This window comes from Procambarus clarkii, chromosome 10 (assembly GCF_040958095.1).
Source record: "Procambarus clarkii isolate CNS0578487 chromosome 10, FALCON_Pclarkii_2.0, whole genome shotgun sequence".
Taxonomy (NCBI): Eukaryota; Metazoa; Arthropoda; class Malacostraca; order Decapoda; family Cambaridae; genus Procambarus; species Procambarus clarkii.
In genome coordinates this window covers 43,153,293-43,167,392 of record NC_091159.1, presented here as the reverse complement: position 1 = coordinate 43,167,392, position 14,100 = coordinate 43,153,293, and the positions used below count along the sequence as shown (strand labels likewise).

Here is a 14,100-nt window from a genome sequence, read left to right as displayed (position 1 = left end):
GAGAGGCGAATCATCACCCTGACAGCAAAGGGTAAGATCATCGACATAGAGAGCGGAGAAGACACCTTAAGGAAGAGAGGAAAGACCATTGAGGGCAACCAGAAAAAGAGTAGTGCTCAGAACACTACCCTGGGGCACACCTTCGTATTGCTGAAAAGAGGCAGAGAGCGGTACCAAGGTGCACCCGAAAGGAACGACGAGAGAGGAAGCTGTGGAGAAAGAGAGAGGTAGACGACCACGAAGGCCAAAAGAATGAAGTTGAGATAGAATATGATACCGCCAAGTGGTGTCGTAAGCCTTTTCCAGGTCAAAAAGGACGGCAACAACGGAGGTCTTCGCAGCAAAAGCAGTACGAATATAGACCTCCAAGTTCACCAGGACATCTGTTGTGCTGCGGCACTTGCGGAAACCAAATTGAGAAGGGAAGAGGTGGTGATGGTGTTCCAGGAACCACATCAGACGAATGGAACAAAGTTAAATAGAAACATTTATAAGGGATTGAATGAATTTATATATGACGGTTCTCAAAGAGCACTGTATAGCTATCTTGAGAAGCTGTGGCACACTGCCGAGATAAATTGCTTTAGGTATGTTATGCTTATCTGTGATGCAATATATTGTGGACGTTACAGTATAATGAATGGACAAGTAACAATTTAAATAGTTTATTTAATATCTATAATCTGTTGTTATATTCCATTTTCTCCAGGCTGAGGTTAATCCACTATGAAAGTGGGAATGGGTAAGTGGTAACGTACGTGTATGTATGGACTGCAACTTAACATTAAAAAGTATCCCTCTATTACCTTTATAAAGAAATTTAATAAATGCAGCAATTAAAACAATGCCAACATGTCTAAAATACATATTTGGGGGCTTCAAGTAGGCAATGCAGCCAATTGGTGACCAAGGCATGTACTATACTGTACATTGCACTTTTGTAACTTATTAATCATTCAGAATTCAAGCCACAAATTTAAACAGAGTATTTAGTTATAACAACTTCAAGAAGAATGGAAGACTTATAAAAATTGAATGATAAATGATGAGAGAAACTGGATACAAGAATAAAGTGAGAAAGGATAGGAGAGTGTACGCAAGGTATAAGAGCAGTGGACACTAGGCAAGTGCCTGCAATGAATACTAGCACCACAATGGCCACCATCTTCACATTTTCTCATTGTGTGCACGTTATATGTACAGTATACTTCTAGTGGGACTGCAGGGATCTTCACCTCTTTACAGTGTACAGTACACAGGTATAAACTAGTTGATGCATTATTACTACTGTATATATAACAAGTGCACACTTTAGTAAAGAGGGCCCAGCATTCAACCCCAGGTACTATCTCCCAGTACTTCATGCCTGGCACCTTCATGTAGTGACTCGCAGCACTTTTGTATTATTCCTTGGCCATCATTGTATACCCAGCAGCATTCATTAAGAAATACTAGGTAATTGCACTCAGATGCCTTGTCTCAAACTTAAATAAAAAAATAAAAGTTGAAAGAATATTTATTGCCTTTTTATAAACAATTATCAGATCTTATCCTTTACCATGATCCTGTACCTTCATTTTATTTAAGCTTATTTCCCTTCCTGTTCCAACACTAAAATCAATAGTATGTACTTAAATACCTTCCAGACAGAGCCCCAGCATTTCTTAAAATTTCAAAGTCTTTAACGGAACCTGTATATTTTACAAGTTATTGATAACAAATATACAAGATAAATTAGGAACCGACAGATTTGCCCATACCTACTTCTTACAATTGCAATAAGCTAAAGTGTGAAGAAAAACTTTGAAATTTAAAAATAAAACTGGCATTTATTCTTTTTAGCAGCATACGTTCACCCTAAAGCCCCTCATATCAATGATTTATACACTATGAATTTACAGTCCCTCGACAGGCATAAATAAAAAAATGCATTAACACACGAGCGCAAGATTATTTAAAAATTAACCTTGTGCATAAAAAAAGGCGATTTAAATACAAAGATTCTTAGCATTACTTAACCTACGGAAAGACTATTTAATATTGTCAGCAATTTATTCATGCCATAAATCTGAATATCAGATATATTTATACAAATATATAATATGATGCTTTACATCATATACTTTCAAGGGGATTTATCTGGGGTTCTTTGTCACACACAAAACCCCCACTTAAACTCATTGATTGTTCCACAGGAGTAAAAGCAATCTTACTGCTGAATCATTAAAACTTTACCATAAAAGAGAAGTTTGGTTTGTTTATAAAAGTAGAATTTCATTCAGATACTACGTAAAATAATTTGACAACACATGAAAATAGCCAAAATATGTGTAAAAAAATATGGGTATAAGGTGTCAAGTATTAACACAGCAAGTGGTGGCTAACTCATTTGCGAAGTCTCCTGCCTTACAAAACTTGAGAATCCAAGTTAGACACACGAGAAGGGGAAGATATCAGTAAGATACCAAGAAAGGTTTGCACTTCAAGGTGACAATGACACTGTATAATTTGTTAAATTCATAATCTCTTTAATGTTCGTTTTTTGTCTTTTAACACTTTTTTACGATCAGCTGTGATCTTCTTGTCTGAAGCGTGTTTCTTTGCCTGGGGCCCATCTTGACTTGTTCCTTCTCCACTGGATTCACCTTTACACACTTTAGGACCCTACAAGAGAAAAACATATTTAAACCAAATTCTCCAATGGGCTTTATCTTCCATATATTCAAAACCATTTGAGGAAGGATTCTAGAAACATTTAAAAAAGCAACAAATAACACAAACACAGAATGCGAAAGATATCAAAAGTATCAGATTCACCAAGAATTCTACTGAGGAACAAGTGACCGTGAGGGATGGTCGGAAAGCAAGACACACGCTCGTCCTGGAAGTCAGGACATTCAACAAGGATATGCACGACTGTAAGAGGGACAATGCAATTGGACAATAAGAAACAGGGTGGCGCTCCATTAAGTGACCGAGAGTTAAGCGTGTATGGCCAATACGCAAACTTGCTAGAGCCATTTCCCCATCGCTGGTTATGGTGGTAGGAGGAAGGCAATGGGGGGGGGGGATGACACTACACTTAAAGAGTATGCTGCTTGTTACCAGGGAGAGAAGAAAGTGTTGGAAGGGACTGCCTGGGGGATAAGGGGGCATGCAGAAGGGGCCTATACAGTACAGTAATTACTAATAATTTTAGAACAATTCATCAGTGAAAAACAAAATAAATATGTAATACTGTATTATAACAAATTCAAGTTTCATAAAAACAATTTGCACAGGTTGAAGTTTGCTTCTAAAATATTGAGTTTTTTCTGCCCGACAGCCTACACAACGTGCCTGTCTGCCCCAAGTGGACCTGTCCAGGCCTGGTCAAGCCAAACAGCCCACGTGCTCCCGTCCCTAGCGTTATACCCCAGTGCCGCGCCATTAGTGAAATATTTTTTGTAATAACTTTTTGCTTTCATAGTAACTTTTATCATTTTTGGCCAAGACTGTCTGGTAGCAGCATCAATTATTCTGGAGGTGTTAAGAGGAAGGTTACCCTAACAATTAAAGACATGTTACGTGTTATACAACTGTGTGAAAGTGGCCGGTAGCCTTCAAGTGTTGCCAAGGACTTTAATATATGCACTAGTACCGTTTCTGATGTTAACACTTTCACGCGCTAATGACTGGCTCTCTAGTCGCTCATTTTTCTCCCGATTCCTCTCCGACGACGCGGCGCTGAGTCACTCATTAAAATATTTGTTAAAAATTTAAATTTTATCAGATCAATCTGGTAGTGGTTTTAAAATGAGCGCCTTTAGATTGTGCACAATTAGCACCCATATGTCACTTGAGCAGGACATATTTTTCTCTTGAATGCACCTCAAGCAGCATTTGAAAAAAATATTTCTATAAAATCCAATTCTTATCCGATCGACTTGGGGATAATTTAAGCATGTTTGCCATTAAATTTTCGTTTTCTCTAATAGTCACAAACCCTATTTGGGAGAACGGAGTTCGCTTGTATCTTCGTGGTAAAACTATTGTAAAATGTTGACACGACAAGTGTAACCGACGAAGTTTCTTTATTTGGTGCCGGTCAAACACATCCTTGTGTGACATTTTACACATGTTCTTCTAGAGCATTCTATTGCGAACATATTGGTACAAAAATTAAGTACGTATATCGAAAATTAAGGTCAGGACAGTGAAAAGAATATACACTTTTCAAAAGGTGTTTCGCCGATCTGCCGTCGGGCGTGCCGTAAGAGGTAACACTTCAGCCACTTCCCACGCTCTTGCAGGTGGGCCGCGATCATGATTCTACATTTATATGCATATGTCCGTGAAGGGAATTTTATTGCGGTCACAGTGAAACCAAAATTAATGACAGCACAATTCTGGGATTGACAAACATGAAAAGATAATAAACATTTCAGCGCGGTTTGACGCTCACGGCTAACGATTGCCATAGTTTTTTATTTGGTGCGGGTCTCATGTCGGGTTTGGTGAAATTTTACATATATATTCCTCTAGAGCATTCTCTTGCGAACAAATTGATACCAAATTTAAATACATACATGGAATATTAAGGTGAGCAGACCGAAAAGATTATAAACATTTTATATTAAGGTGAGCAGACCGAAAAGATTATAAACATTTTAGTGTCGCCACGCGGTCGCCCGAAACGAACGGCACACTCCCCTGATAGTACACAGTTAACTCCCCGGGCCGGGAAAGTGTTAGGAAACAAAAAGAGCAATACCTGAAATACATTTCAACCAATGAGAGGATGCAAGCACTAGCAGAGGGTGAAGCTGAAGAACTTTGAAACCTTCAAAGCATGTACAGTTGGACGAGGCTGTGTACAAGTGGTTTGCTCAGCACCGCACAAGCTGGTGTGACAATTCGCGGTCCAGAAATAAGAAATGCTGCAAACAGGTTTGCAGCAAGCCTTGAAATAAAGGATTAGCGAGCCTAATGGTGGATTGGTGGATTGGAAGGTTCAAAGTGCTGCACAATATTGTGAAGAACATTGGTGAAAAATTGAGTGCAGATACAAGCAGTGTAGAATCATTTAAATATAAATTAAGAACATGCATTTTGTCAAATAATTTATATTATCAAATTTATAATGCTGATGAAACTGGGGGAAATTGGAGGAGTTTCCCTAAAAATAAAAACTAGCTATGAGGAGTGAGGGTTGCGTGCCAGGGCGTAAGGTCAACAAAGACAGGCTGTCGGCCATGTGTGCCAATGCTGACAGCACAGACAGTCATGTGTGCAATTGTTGGCAAATCCAAGAAACCAATAGCCTTGCAACATTGCTTGGACAGACTGCCTGTGAAATATTGTAACTCAAAGAATGCATGGTTTACACAGGAGATCTTTCTTTGTTGGTATCATGATGTGTTCTGCAAGAAGTTCGTTACCATCAAGTTAAGAAATTCAAAATGAGGCCAAGCAAAGTTCAGGTTTTGCTGTTGCTTGATAATGCGCCTCCCCACCCCAGAATTGACACGATAACCTCACACAATGGCAAGATAACGTGTATGGCACTTCCACCTGATACAATCTCTCATCCACCCTATGGATCAGGGAGTTATCTGTGCAACAAAGGGATTGTACAGCAAAAAGATACTTGAAAAAGTTTTGGTGGTTTTCCTCTCGGCATAGATAACCGGGCTCAAAGAACCCTTGAGAATTTGAAGAACTATTCCATCAAGGAAGCCATCTATAACTGGGACAAGGTATGGAGTGAAGTAAAAGACTTGACTGAAGAATTCCTGGAAAAAACTACTCATATGTAAGGTCACAACAATGAGGATGATGAAGGCGTGAATTTTGAAGGATTTACAGATGAAATCCATAGAATGTTTAGAAATGCTGGCAAAAATTTAGAAAGACAGGATGTGGTTGATTTGCTTGAAAGAACAAATCCACAAGGGCCGTGACGAGGATTCGAACCTGCGTCCGAGAGCATCCAGGTTCGAATCCTCGTCACGGTCCTTATGGATTTGTTCATTGATGCATCACGCAATTGTGATTTCTGTGTGTGTTGCTTGAAAGAAATGCTAATGACCCAGGATATGGTGTGATAAGTGAAGAAGAGATTCTCCAGTCTATTACTGGTGAGGTCGACGAAGAGGCGGAGGATGAAGAAAGCAGTGAGGAACCAACACGACAGACAACAAAACACAGTTTACTCATGTCTTCAGTTGACATGTTAATTTTTCATCCAACTGTGCTAATCCAGTACCTGAGGCAAACCAAAGAGCTGATCATAAAAGAGGCCAATGAACACAGAAGGCAAGCTAAACTTGATTCTTGTGTTGTAAAAACAGCAAGGCAAGGACCTTCATCCAGTGATGCATTCAGCAGCTGGCAGTCAAAACAGACCTTGCCTCATGAACTGTACAGGAATTTTAAGCGTTAATTTTAGCGTTGTGTTAAAATAGGTTACGAATTGTCAAGAATTCTTAACTTCAAGTTGTGTAACATCAATCAAGAAGTAAGTAAGTAATTATCAAAAGAAGGCACCAAACCGGGAAGGCTATGTAGCACCATCAAATACGCAAAATAATCAGAGGGCGCTAAATATCACCAAGGATGCCAATACGAGAACAAAAACGCATAAGGCGAACGATATCAAAAGTATCCGAGTCACCAAGAATTCTATCGAGGGACAGGTGACCGCGAGGGGCGGTCGGAAAGCAAGACACACGCTCGTCCTGGAAGTCAGGACATTCAAGAAGGACATGCACGACCGTAAGAGGGACAATGCAACTAGGACAATAAGGAGCAGGGCGGCGCTCCATCAAGTGACCATGGGTTAAGCGAGTATGGCCAATACGCAACCTCGCTAGAGCTGTTTCCCACCGCCGGTTACGGTGGAAGGAGGACGGCCACGAGGAAACACAACATTTAAGAGTACGTAGCTTGTTACCAGTAACAGACAACCAAGAAGCCTGCCAACGGGTAAGGACTGAGGAATGGATAACCGGGTAAAAGTCGGAATACGGAATGCCTTTACGAGAGATGGGACAAGAGCGGACAGCTTCCTTAGCGGCAGCATCCGCACGCTCATTTAAAGACACGCCAATATGGCTGGGAACCCAACAAAACTCAACCGACTTAAATTTACTGTGAACGAGAAACAGCCAATGCTGGATCTCGACAACTACCGGATGAACTGGATTAAAGCACCCGAGAGCCATGAGGGCACTACGAGAGTCAACAACAACCACAAAGGAAGACTGACAACGAGAAAGCAGGAGACGAAGAGCATAGAGAATAGCATAAAGTTCCGCTGTAAAGATGCTAGTCTCCGGAGGCAAGCGACACATATAAGTGCGATCAGGAAAAACAACAGAGTAGCCAACACCGTCCGCTGACTTAGACCCATCGGTGAAGACAGAAACGGAGCGGGAGTGAGAAGAAAAGTGCTCGAGGAAAAGGCGTTTTAGAACTGTAGGAGGGGTAAAAGCTTTAGTGATGCGAGTCAAGGATGTACAAAACCGCGGAAGAGGGACCCTCCACGGGGGCAAAGAAGGAACAACACGAGGAGAAACATCAGAAATACGAACGGAAAGAGAATCCTGCAGGCGAGATAACCGGACAGAAAGAGGGAGGTGGTGAAGAGGAACAGGAACCGCAGGAGGGGTAAAAGTTAAAGCACGACAGAGACGAGAGGAAGGATGTTGCAAGGACCGCGCAAGATACCGAAGACAGTAGCGATCACGGCGGTCCTGGAGAGACAGGAAGCCAGTGTCAACATACAAGCTAAGGACGGGAGTCGAACGAAAGGCACCAGAACTGAGGCGCAACCCAGTATGGTGCAAAGCATCAAGACGGCGAAGAGTAGAAGGAGAAGCAGACGAGTAAGCAGGGCAACCATAATCGAGCTTAGACAGGACGAGAGAGGAATGTAAAGCAAGGAGAGTGCGCCTATCTGCCCCCCAAGAAGTATGGGACAAGACCCGAAGGAGGGTAAGGGACTTAGAGCACTCAACACGGAGGTAAGAGATATGGGGAGACCAAGACAAACGAGTGTCAAGGAATAACCCCAAAAGCTTCGCGGAATCTTTGTATTCAAGGGGATGACCATAAAGTGACAAAGAGGGACGAAGAACAACCCGTTTCCGCGTAAAAGTCATGGCACAAGTCTTAGAAGTAGAGAACTTGAAGCCATGACCTGTGGCCCAAGACGACACGGCATCAATCGCAAGTTGAAGCCGGCGTTGAAGGAGAGGCGAATCATCACCCTGACAACAAAGGGTAAGATCATCGACATAGAGAGCGGAGAAGACACCAGAAGGAAGAGAGGAAAGAAGACCATTGAGGGCAACCAGAAAAAGAGTAGTGCTCAGAACACTACCCTGGGGCACACCTTCGTATTGCTGAAAAGGGGGAGAGAGAGCGGTACCAAGGCGCACCCGAAAGGAACGACGAGAGAGGAAGCTGCGGAGAAAGAGAGGGAGATGACCACGAAGGCCAAAAGAATGAAGTTGAGATAGGATATGATAACGCCAAGTGGTGTCGTAAGCCTTTTCTAGGTCAAAAAGGACGGCAACAACGGAGGTCTTCGCAGCAAAAGCAGTACGTATATAGACCTCCAAGTTCACCAGGACATCTGTCGTGCTGCGGCACTTGCGGAAACCAAATTGAGAAGGGGAGAGGAGGTGATGGTGTTCCAGGAACCACATCAGACGAACGTTAACCATACGTTCAAAGAGTTTGCAGACACAACTTGTGAGAGCAATAGGGCGAAAGTCCTTAGGGGAAGTACCCAGAGACCCTGGTTTGCGAACAGGGAGGACAACGGCATCGAGCCAGTCCTCAGGGACTGACGACGACTCCCAGATCCGATTATACAGACTCAGTAAATACTGAGACGTGCTCGGAGGGAGATGGCGAAGCATCTCATAATGAATACCATCGGAGCCCGCCGCCGTAGAACCGCAGAGGGCCAGGGCAGAACGAAGTTCAGAGAGAGAGAAGGGATCATTATAGGGAAGCTGAAGATGAGTGCAGAAATCTAAAGGACGAGACTCAAGGACAGGTTTACGAAGAAGGAAAGATTGGGGGAGATGAAGACCAGAGCTAACAGAAGAAAAGTGGGAACCCAGTTCGGAAGCGACCTGCAACGGGTCCGCCACAAGAGTATCATGGAGGTGAAGGACCGGTGAAACATCGGGAACGAACTTACCCGCTATCTTGCGGATACGCTTCCAGATCTGGGCCAGAGGGGTTTCGGACGTAATTGTCGAGACATAAGATGCCCAACATTCACGTTTAGCCGTACGGATGGCCCTACGGGCCACCGCACTCGCTTTCCGAAAGAAAAGAAAAGAATCGGTCGTCTGCCTACGGCGGTGCTTCTTCCAGGCTGCACGCTTACAGCGGACAGCCCGAGCACAGTCCGCATTCCACCAGGGAACGCACTTCCGTGGACCCCGAGAGGAAGAGCGAGGAATAGAGCGGAGGGCAGCGTCGAAGACAGTGTCATGAAAAAGGAGGAGAGCGCGAGAGAGGGGCAGAAGGGAGAGGTCAGAGAGAGTAGCACTGAGGGAAAACAGGGTCCAGTCCGCCTTAGCAAACTGCCATCTAGGGAAAGAGAGGGAAGGGCGAAAAGAGAAAAAGGAAACAAGGATGGGGAAATGATCACTTCCATGGAGGTCATCAAGAACCTGCCATGTGAAATCTAAGTAAAGAGAAGAAGAGCAGAGAGAAAGATCAAGACAAGAAAGGGTGCGAGTTCGAGAGTCCAAATGAGTGGGCTCACCAGAATTCAGAAGAGACAGGGAAGAAGAGAGGAGAAACGGCTCAAGGAGGCGACCCCGGGTATTCGTCAGAACGTCACCCCAAAGAGAATGACGACAATTGAAGTCACCCAGCAGGAGCACAGGCTCCGGCAAGGAGTCTAGGAGGTGTTTCAAATCAGGAAGAGAGAGCGGGACACTCGGGGGGAGATAAATGGAACAAACTGTGTACCATTTCCCCACAAAGATACGAGCAGCAGAACAATGGAGAGGCGAAGGAAAAAGTAAAGGAACAAAGGGAACATCAGCCCGAATCAAGAGAGCAGAAGAATTAGAAGCCCCAGCAATGGCTGGGGGGGGGGGAGAGAAAGGAATAGCCACGAAAACGACCAGGACGAGCACCAAGCATCGGCTCCTGGAGACAGACACAAAGGGGCGAAAACCGCGAAACCAGAAGTTGGAGTTCGAGGAAATTGGCGTAATAACCTCGAACGTTCCATTGAAGAATGGACAACGACGAGAAGAGAAAGGACAAAAACAGAGAACAAGGAAGAAACAAAGGCGAAAGACCAACAGAGCACGTTAAAGAATATCAGGGTCAGGATCAGGGTCAGCAAAGTCAGGGTTAGGGGGCATGGGTAAACTGAGCAAAGACGGAGGGAAGGAAACGGGAGAACAGATCAGAGGTGGGCGGGCAGGGTCCGGAGGAGGAGGAGGAGGAGGAGGAGGAGGAGGAGACAACGGAGAGGAGCAGTCAAGGACAGCAGCAGGAAGAGGGGGAGTAGAAAGAGAGGAGCGCACCCCAGCAAGAGCAGCAACCGAAAGGGAAGCAGGGGCCAAAGAAACCTCCATAGCAGGAACAGGGGGCGCAAGCACTGAAACGGGAGTGGAAGGAGCAACAGAGCCAGAAGGAGGAGCTGAGGAAGAAAGCGAAGCCTTCTTACCCGCCGGGGAAGAGGAAGGAGAGGAGCCAGGCTTACGCTTCTGACTTAAAGAGACCGGTGTCCCAGCAACTACGTACCGGGCAACGGATTCCAGTGTCTCAACAGGAGAAGCCGAACGAGAGCACACACGACGGCCGTTAGGAGAGCGATGGACATCCGCCCGCACCGACAGGCGGCGGGGAGAGCCGATAGATGGAGGAAGAGGATGGGAAGGAGGATCGGAGGGGGACGAGGAAGGAGACACAGAAGACACGACAGACCGGGTAGAAGGAAGGGGAACCCCAGACAGAGGACCAGGAGGAGGATCCTTCGGGAGAGAACCCAAAGGGACAGAGGAGGGGGCAGTGGGCGCATCAGGGTCCAAGGCCCGGAAACGGTTGTGAGTCTGAGGAAGGCGGGAAGGACGAGGAGAGGAAGAGCGCAACACGCGAGCATAAGAGATATTAGCATAAGGCGGGAGCCGGCGAACCTGGCGCCTCGCCTCAGGAAAAGATAAACGCTCCCGGTGCTTCAAGTTGAGGACGGCTGCCTCAAGCTTGTAATGGACACACGCACGGGAGAAGGTAGGATGGGCCTCACCGCAGTTGAGGCAACGAGCCTGGGGAGAAGCGCACTCCGACTTAGAGTGACCTTCGCCACCACACAAAGGACAGAGAGAGACAGTCCCGGAGCAGCGGAGGGCACCATGCCCAAACCTCCAGCACTTGTTGCAGAGCCGAGGAGAAGGAATGTACTCCTGGACAGAGCACCTGGCACCAGCAAGAATGACAGAGGGTGGAAGGGTCCTACCATCAAAGGTAATCTTCACAACCCGGAGGGGTTGACGGCGACTACCACGAGGGGGACGAGTAAACGTGTCCACCTGGAGAATAGAATGGCCCTGGGCAGCGAGGATATGTCGAATATCGTCGTGGCAGTCGCGTAGGTCCCGAACACCGGTCGCAACATGGGGCGGGAGCAAAATAGTGCCAACACTGGCATTCAACTGGACGTTCTTCGAGACCCGAACGGGGGTCTCGCCAAGGCAGGATAAGGCAGCCAAGCGGGAAGCAGCATCCTGAGAAGGAGCAGCAACGACACGCGTACCGAGACGAGTGGGGTTAAAAGTAATGGAGGCATCCACGGAATCAATGAGATGTCGATGAAGGGAGAAATCGTCAGGAGGCGCAGAATCAAGAGGGAGGAGATCAAAATATTTGGCCCACGAAGCGGGACCAAACAAGGCTTGATAGGTAGCAGAACTGGAAGGAATCGAGCGAGGGCGGCCGTGACGAGAACGGCGGTGAGAACCCCCAGAGAGAGAGGGGTTAAAAGGCGCAGTAGTAACAACTAGAGAAGGAGCCGCGCCAGGGGACGAGGTAGTCACCACTGGGGGCTTGGGGCTCGACCCAACCACAGAGGAGGGAGGGGAGCCAGGGGAAGGAGTCAGAGAGGCCAAAGGAGGAGCAAGGTCGGGGCCCAATGCAGCGGAGGCTACAGAGCCCGGTCTTCCAATACGGACCGACTCGGGGGCTTGGTCGCCCACCCCACGAGCCTGAGAAGGTAAACCAGAAGAAGCCGAAGCAGGGGTAATCATCTTGACGAAAGAAGAATTCACTCACGAATGTGCCCCCACACCCACCATGGAGCCACAATTAGAGGCAGGACACCCAACAAGAAGCTATCGCCGATCTTGTCGGGGCCTCCTAGGGGTGCGTCGTGAGTATACGCCCCACAAACGCCACCTTAAGAAACCGACAGTCCGTCGAGATCGGGTTCAGTGACGAAGTGGGGATTGACAATAAAAGGTTCCCCTCGCTCTCGACGTCGGGTACTGCAGTTCTACGGGTGCAAGAGTATGCCTCCTCAAGCACCCGGGCGTCAAAATAGAAGAAGTCCAAGGGAAGAACCAGAACGAGCAAAAGGTCGGCAGGAAACGGCAAGCAGATAGGAGAAGAGGGGGGAGAAAAACGAAACAGAAGGAAAAGGAAAGGAAAAGATGCCCAGCAGAATTGGAGAGGACGGCAGCAGGAGCACAAGGCTAGAAAAGGACAGGACTGTCCCAAGGAGCATCACACTCCGGCAGCCGCCCACCAAGCCCCCACACGGCGACAACGAGCTGAGCGGGGAGGGGGTCAATCAAGAAGATGAACTACAACAAGGTAAGATGAGGTTTCTGGTTGAATATTTTATAATTATATGTGGCAATTCAAATTATGATTAATATTTTTGGGGGAAATGTTCACTTTTGGACTTCCGCAGTGAAAAAGTCGGTTAATCTGGAAAATGTGCTCATCTGGCAAGGGGTCCTTCACACAGTCCGGATTAGCGAACTTCTACAGTAGTCAAATGGAGTATGAAGTAAACATTAACCTTACCTGTGCATGGATTTCAGTTATCATCTTGGCTCTAGCAGCATAATCATCATAGGCTTCCAACAGCAGCTTTCCTGCCTCCTCATTTAAAGCAGACTCTGCATTTGGTACAATCAGCAGACACTTTATTACCTGAAAATACATTTTTTTTTTTTTTTTTATAGAATTACTGCGCGCTCCCGTGAAACGCCAAAACCTACCTGGGGTAGTGCGGGGCTCGCACGCCTGGTGCGCTAAAGTGTTACAACCTCTACATATTCCAGCTTTGGTACAACAAAAGTCGTGAACAACTTATTTAGTATTTCGCCATCTATGTATTAAAAAGCAATTCTAAAGTTAGAAAGTGTAGCATAGGCTCCTTGCACAATGTTCTTTATGCGGTCCTCAAGTGATAAATTTCTATTTAGAACCACCCCTAGATCTTTCTTTATCAGAATTATAATTATTAGAATTAGAATTAATTCTGACAATTTATTTAATTGATAATTAATTTATAAATCATAATTTATAGATTGTGTGGGGTGTATGTTCTCCTATTCCACATTCCTTTGCCTTTGACAATAAAGGCGTCGGGATTACAGACCCAACCGTCAAAGGTAGCTTTATCATTTCATAAGAAAAAAATTAGAGGAAATATATTAATTCAGGAAAACTTGGCTTATTAGGCAAATCGGGCCTTGCATAGTAGGCTGAGAAGTGCATTCTGGCTACTAGGTACGACTTCAGAAGGAAAACATTCCTTCTGAAGATGTATTTAATATACGAAAGTACTTAAGGAAATTCCTGTTTCATTTTCCTCCGTGGTCTGACATTGTCATATATATAAATATATATATATATATATATATATATATATATATATATATATATATATATATATATATATATATATTGGGTCAGTCTGGTGTTGACAAAGGCTTTAACAAAGCCGAAACGTTCACCTCATTTCATATTTCTCTGTGGATTTTCCGCATATATATATATATATATATATATATATATATATATATATATATATATATATATATATATATATATATATATTTTATTAAA

At 45.1% G+C, this 14,100-nt stretch overlaps 1 protein-coding gene across 1 annotated transcript in view; it reads right to left on the bottom strand.

The window, feature by feature from the left end:
* Positions 1-1,503: 1,503 nt before the first annotated feature.
* LOC123744997 (ubiquitin-conjugating enzyme E2 S) overlaps positions 1,504-14,100 on the bottom strand; it is a 27,360-nt gene continuing 14,763 nt past the window's right edge. Inside the window, exons 4-5 of the mRNA XM_045725243.2 lie at positions 13,051-13,179; positions 1,504-2,664 (exon numbers count right to left, since the gene is read on the bottom strand). Coding sequence (XP_045581199.1) covers positions 2,518-2,664; positions 13,051-13,179 — 276 coding nt within the window. The 3' untranslated portion in view covers positions 1,504-2,517. The remainder of the gene's footprint in view (positions 2,665-13,050; positions 13,180-14,100) is intronic.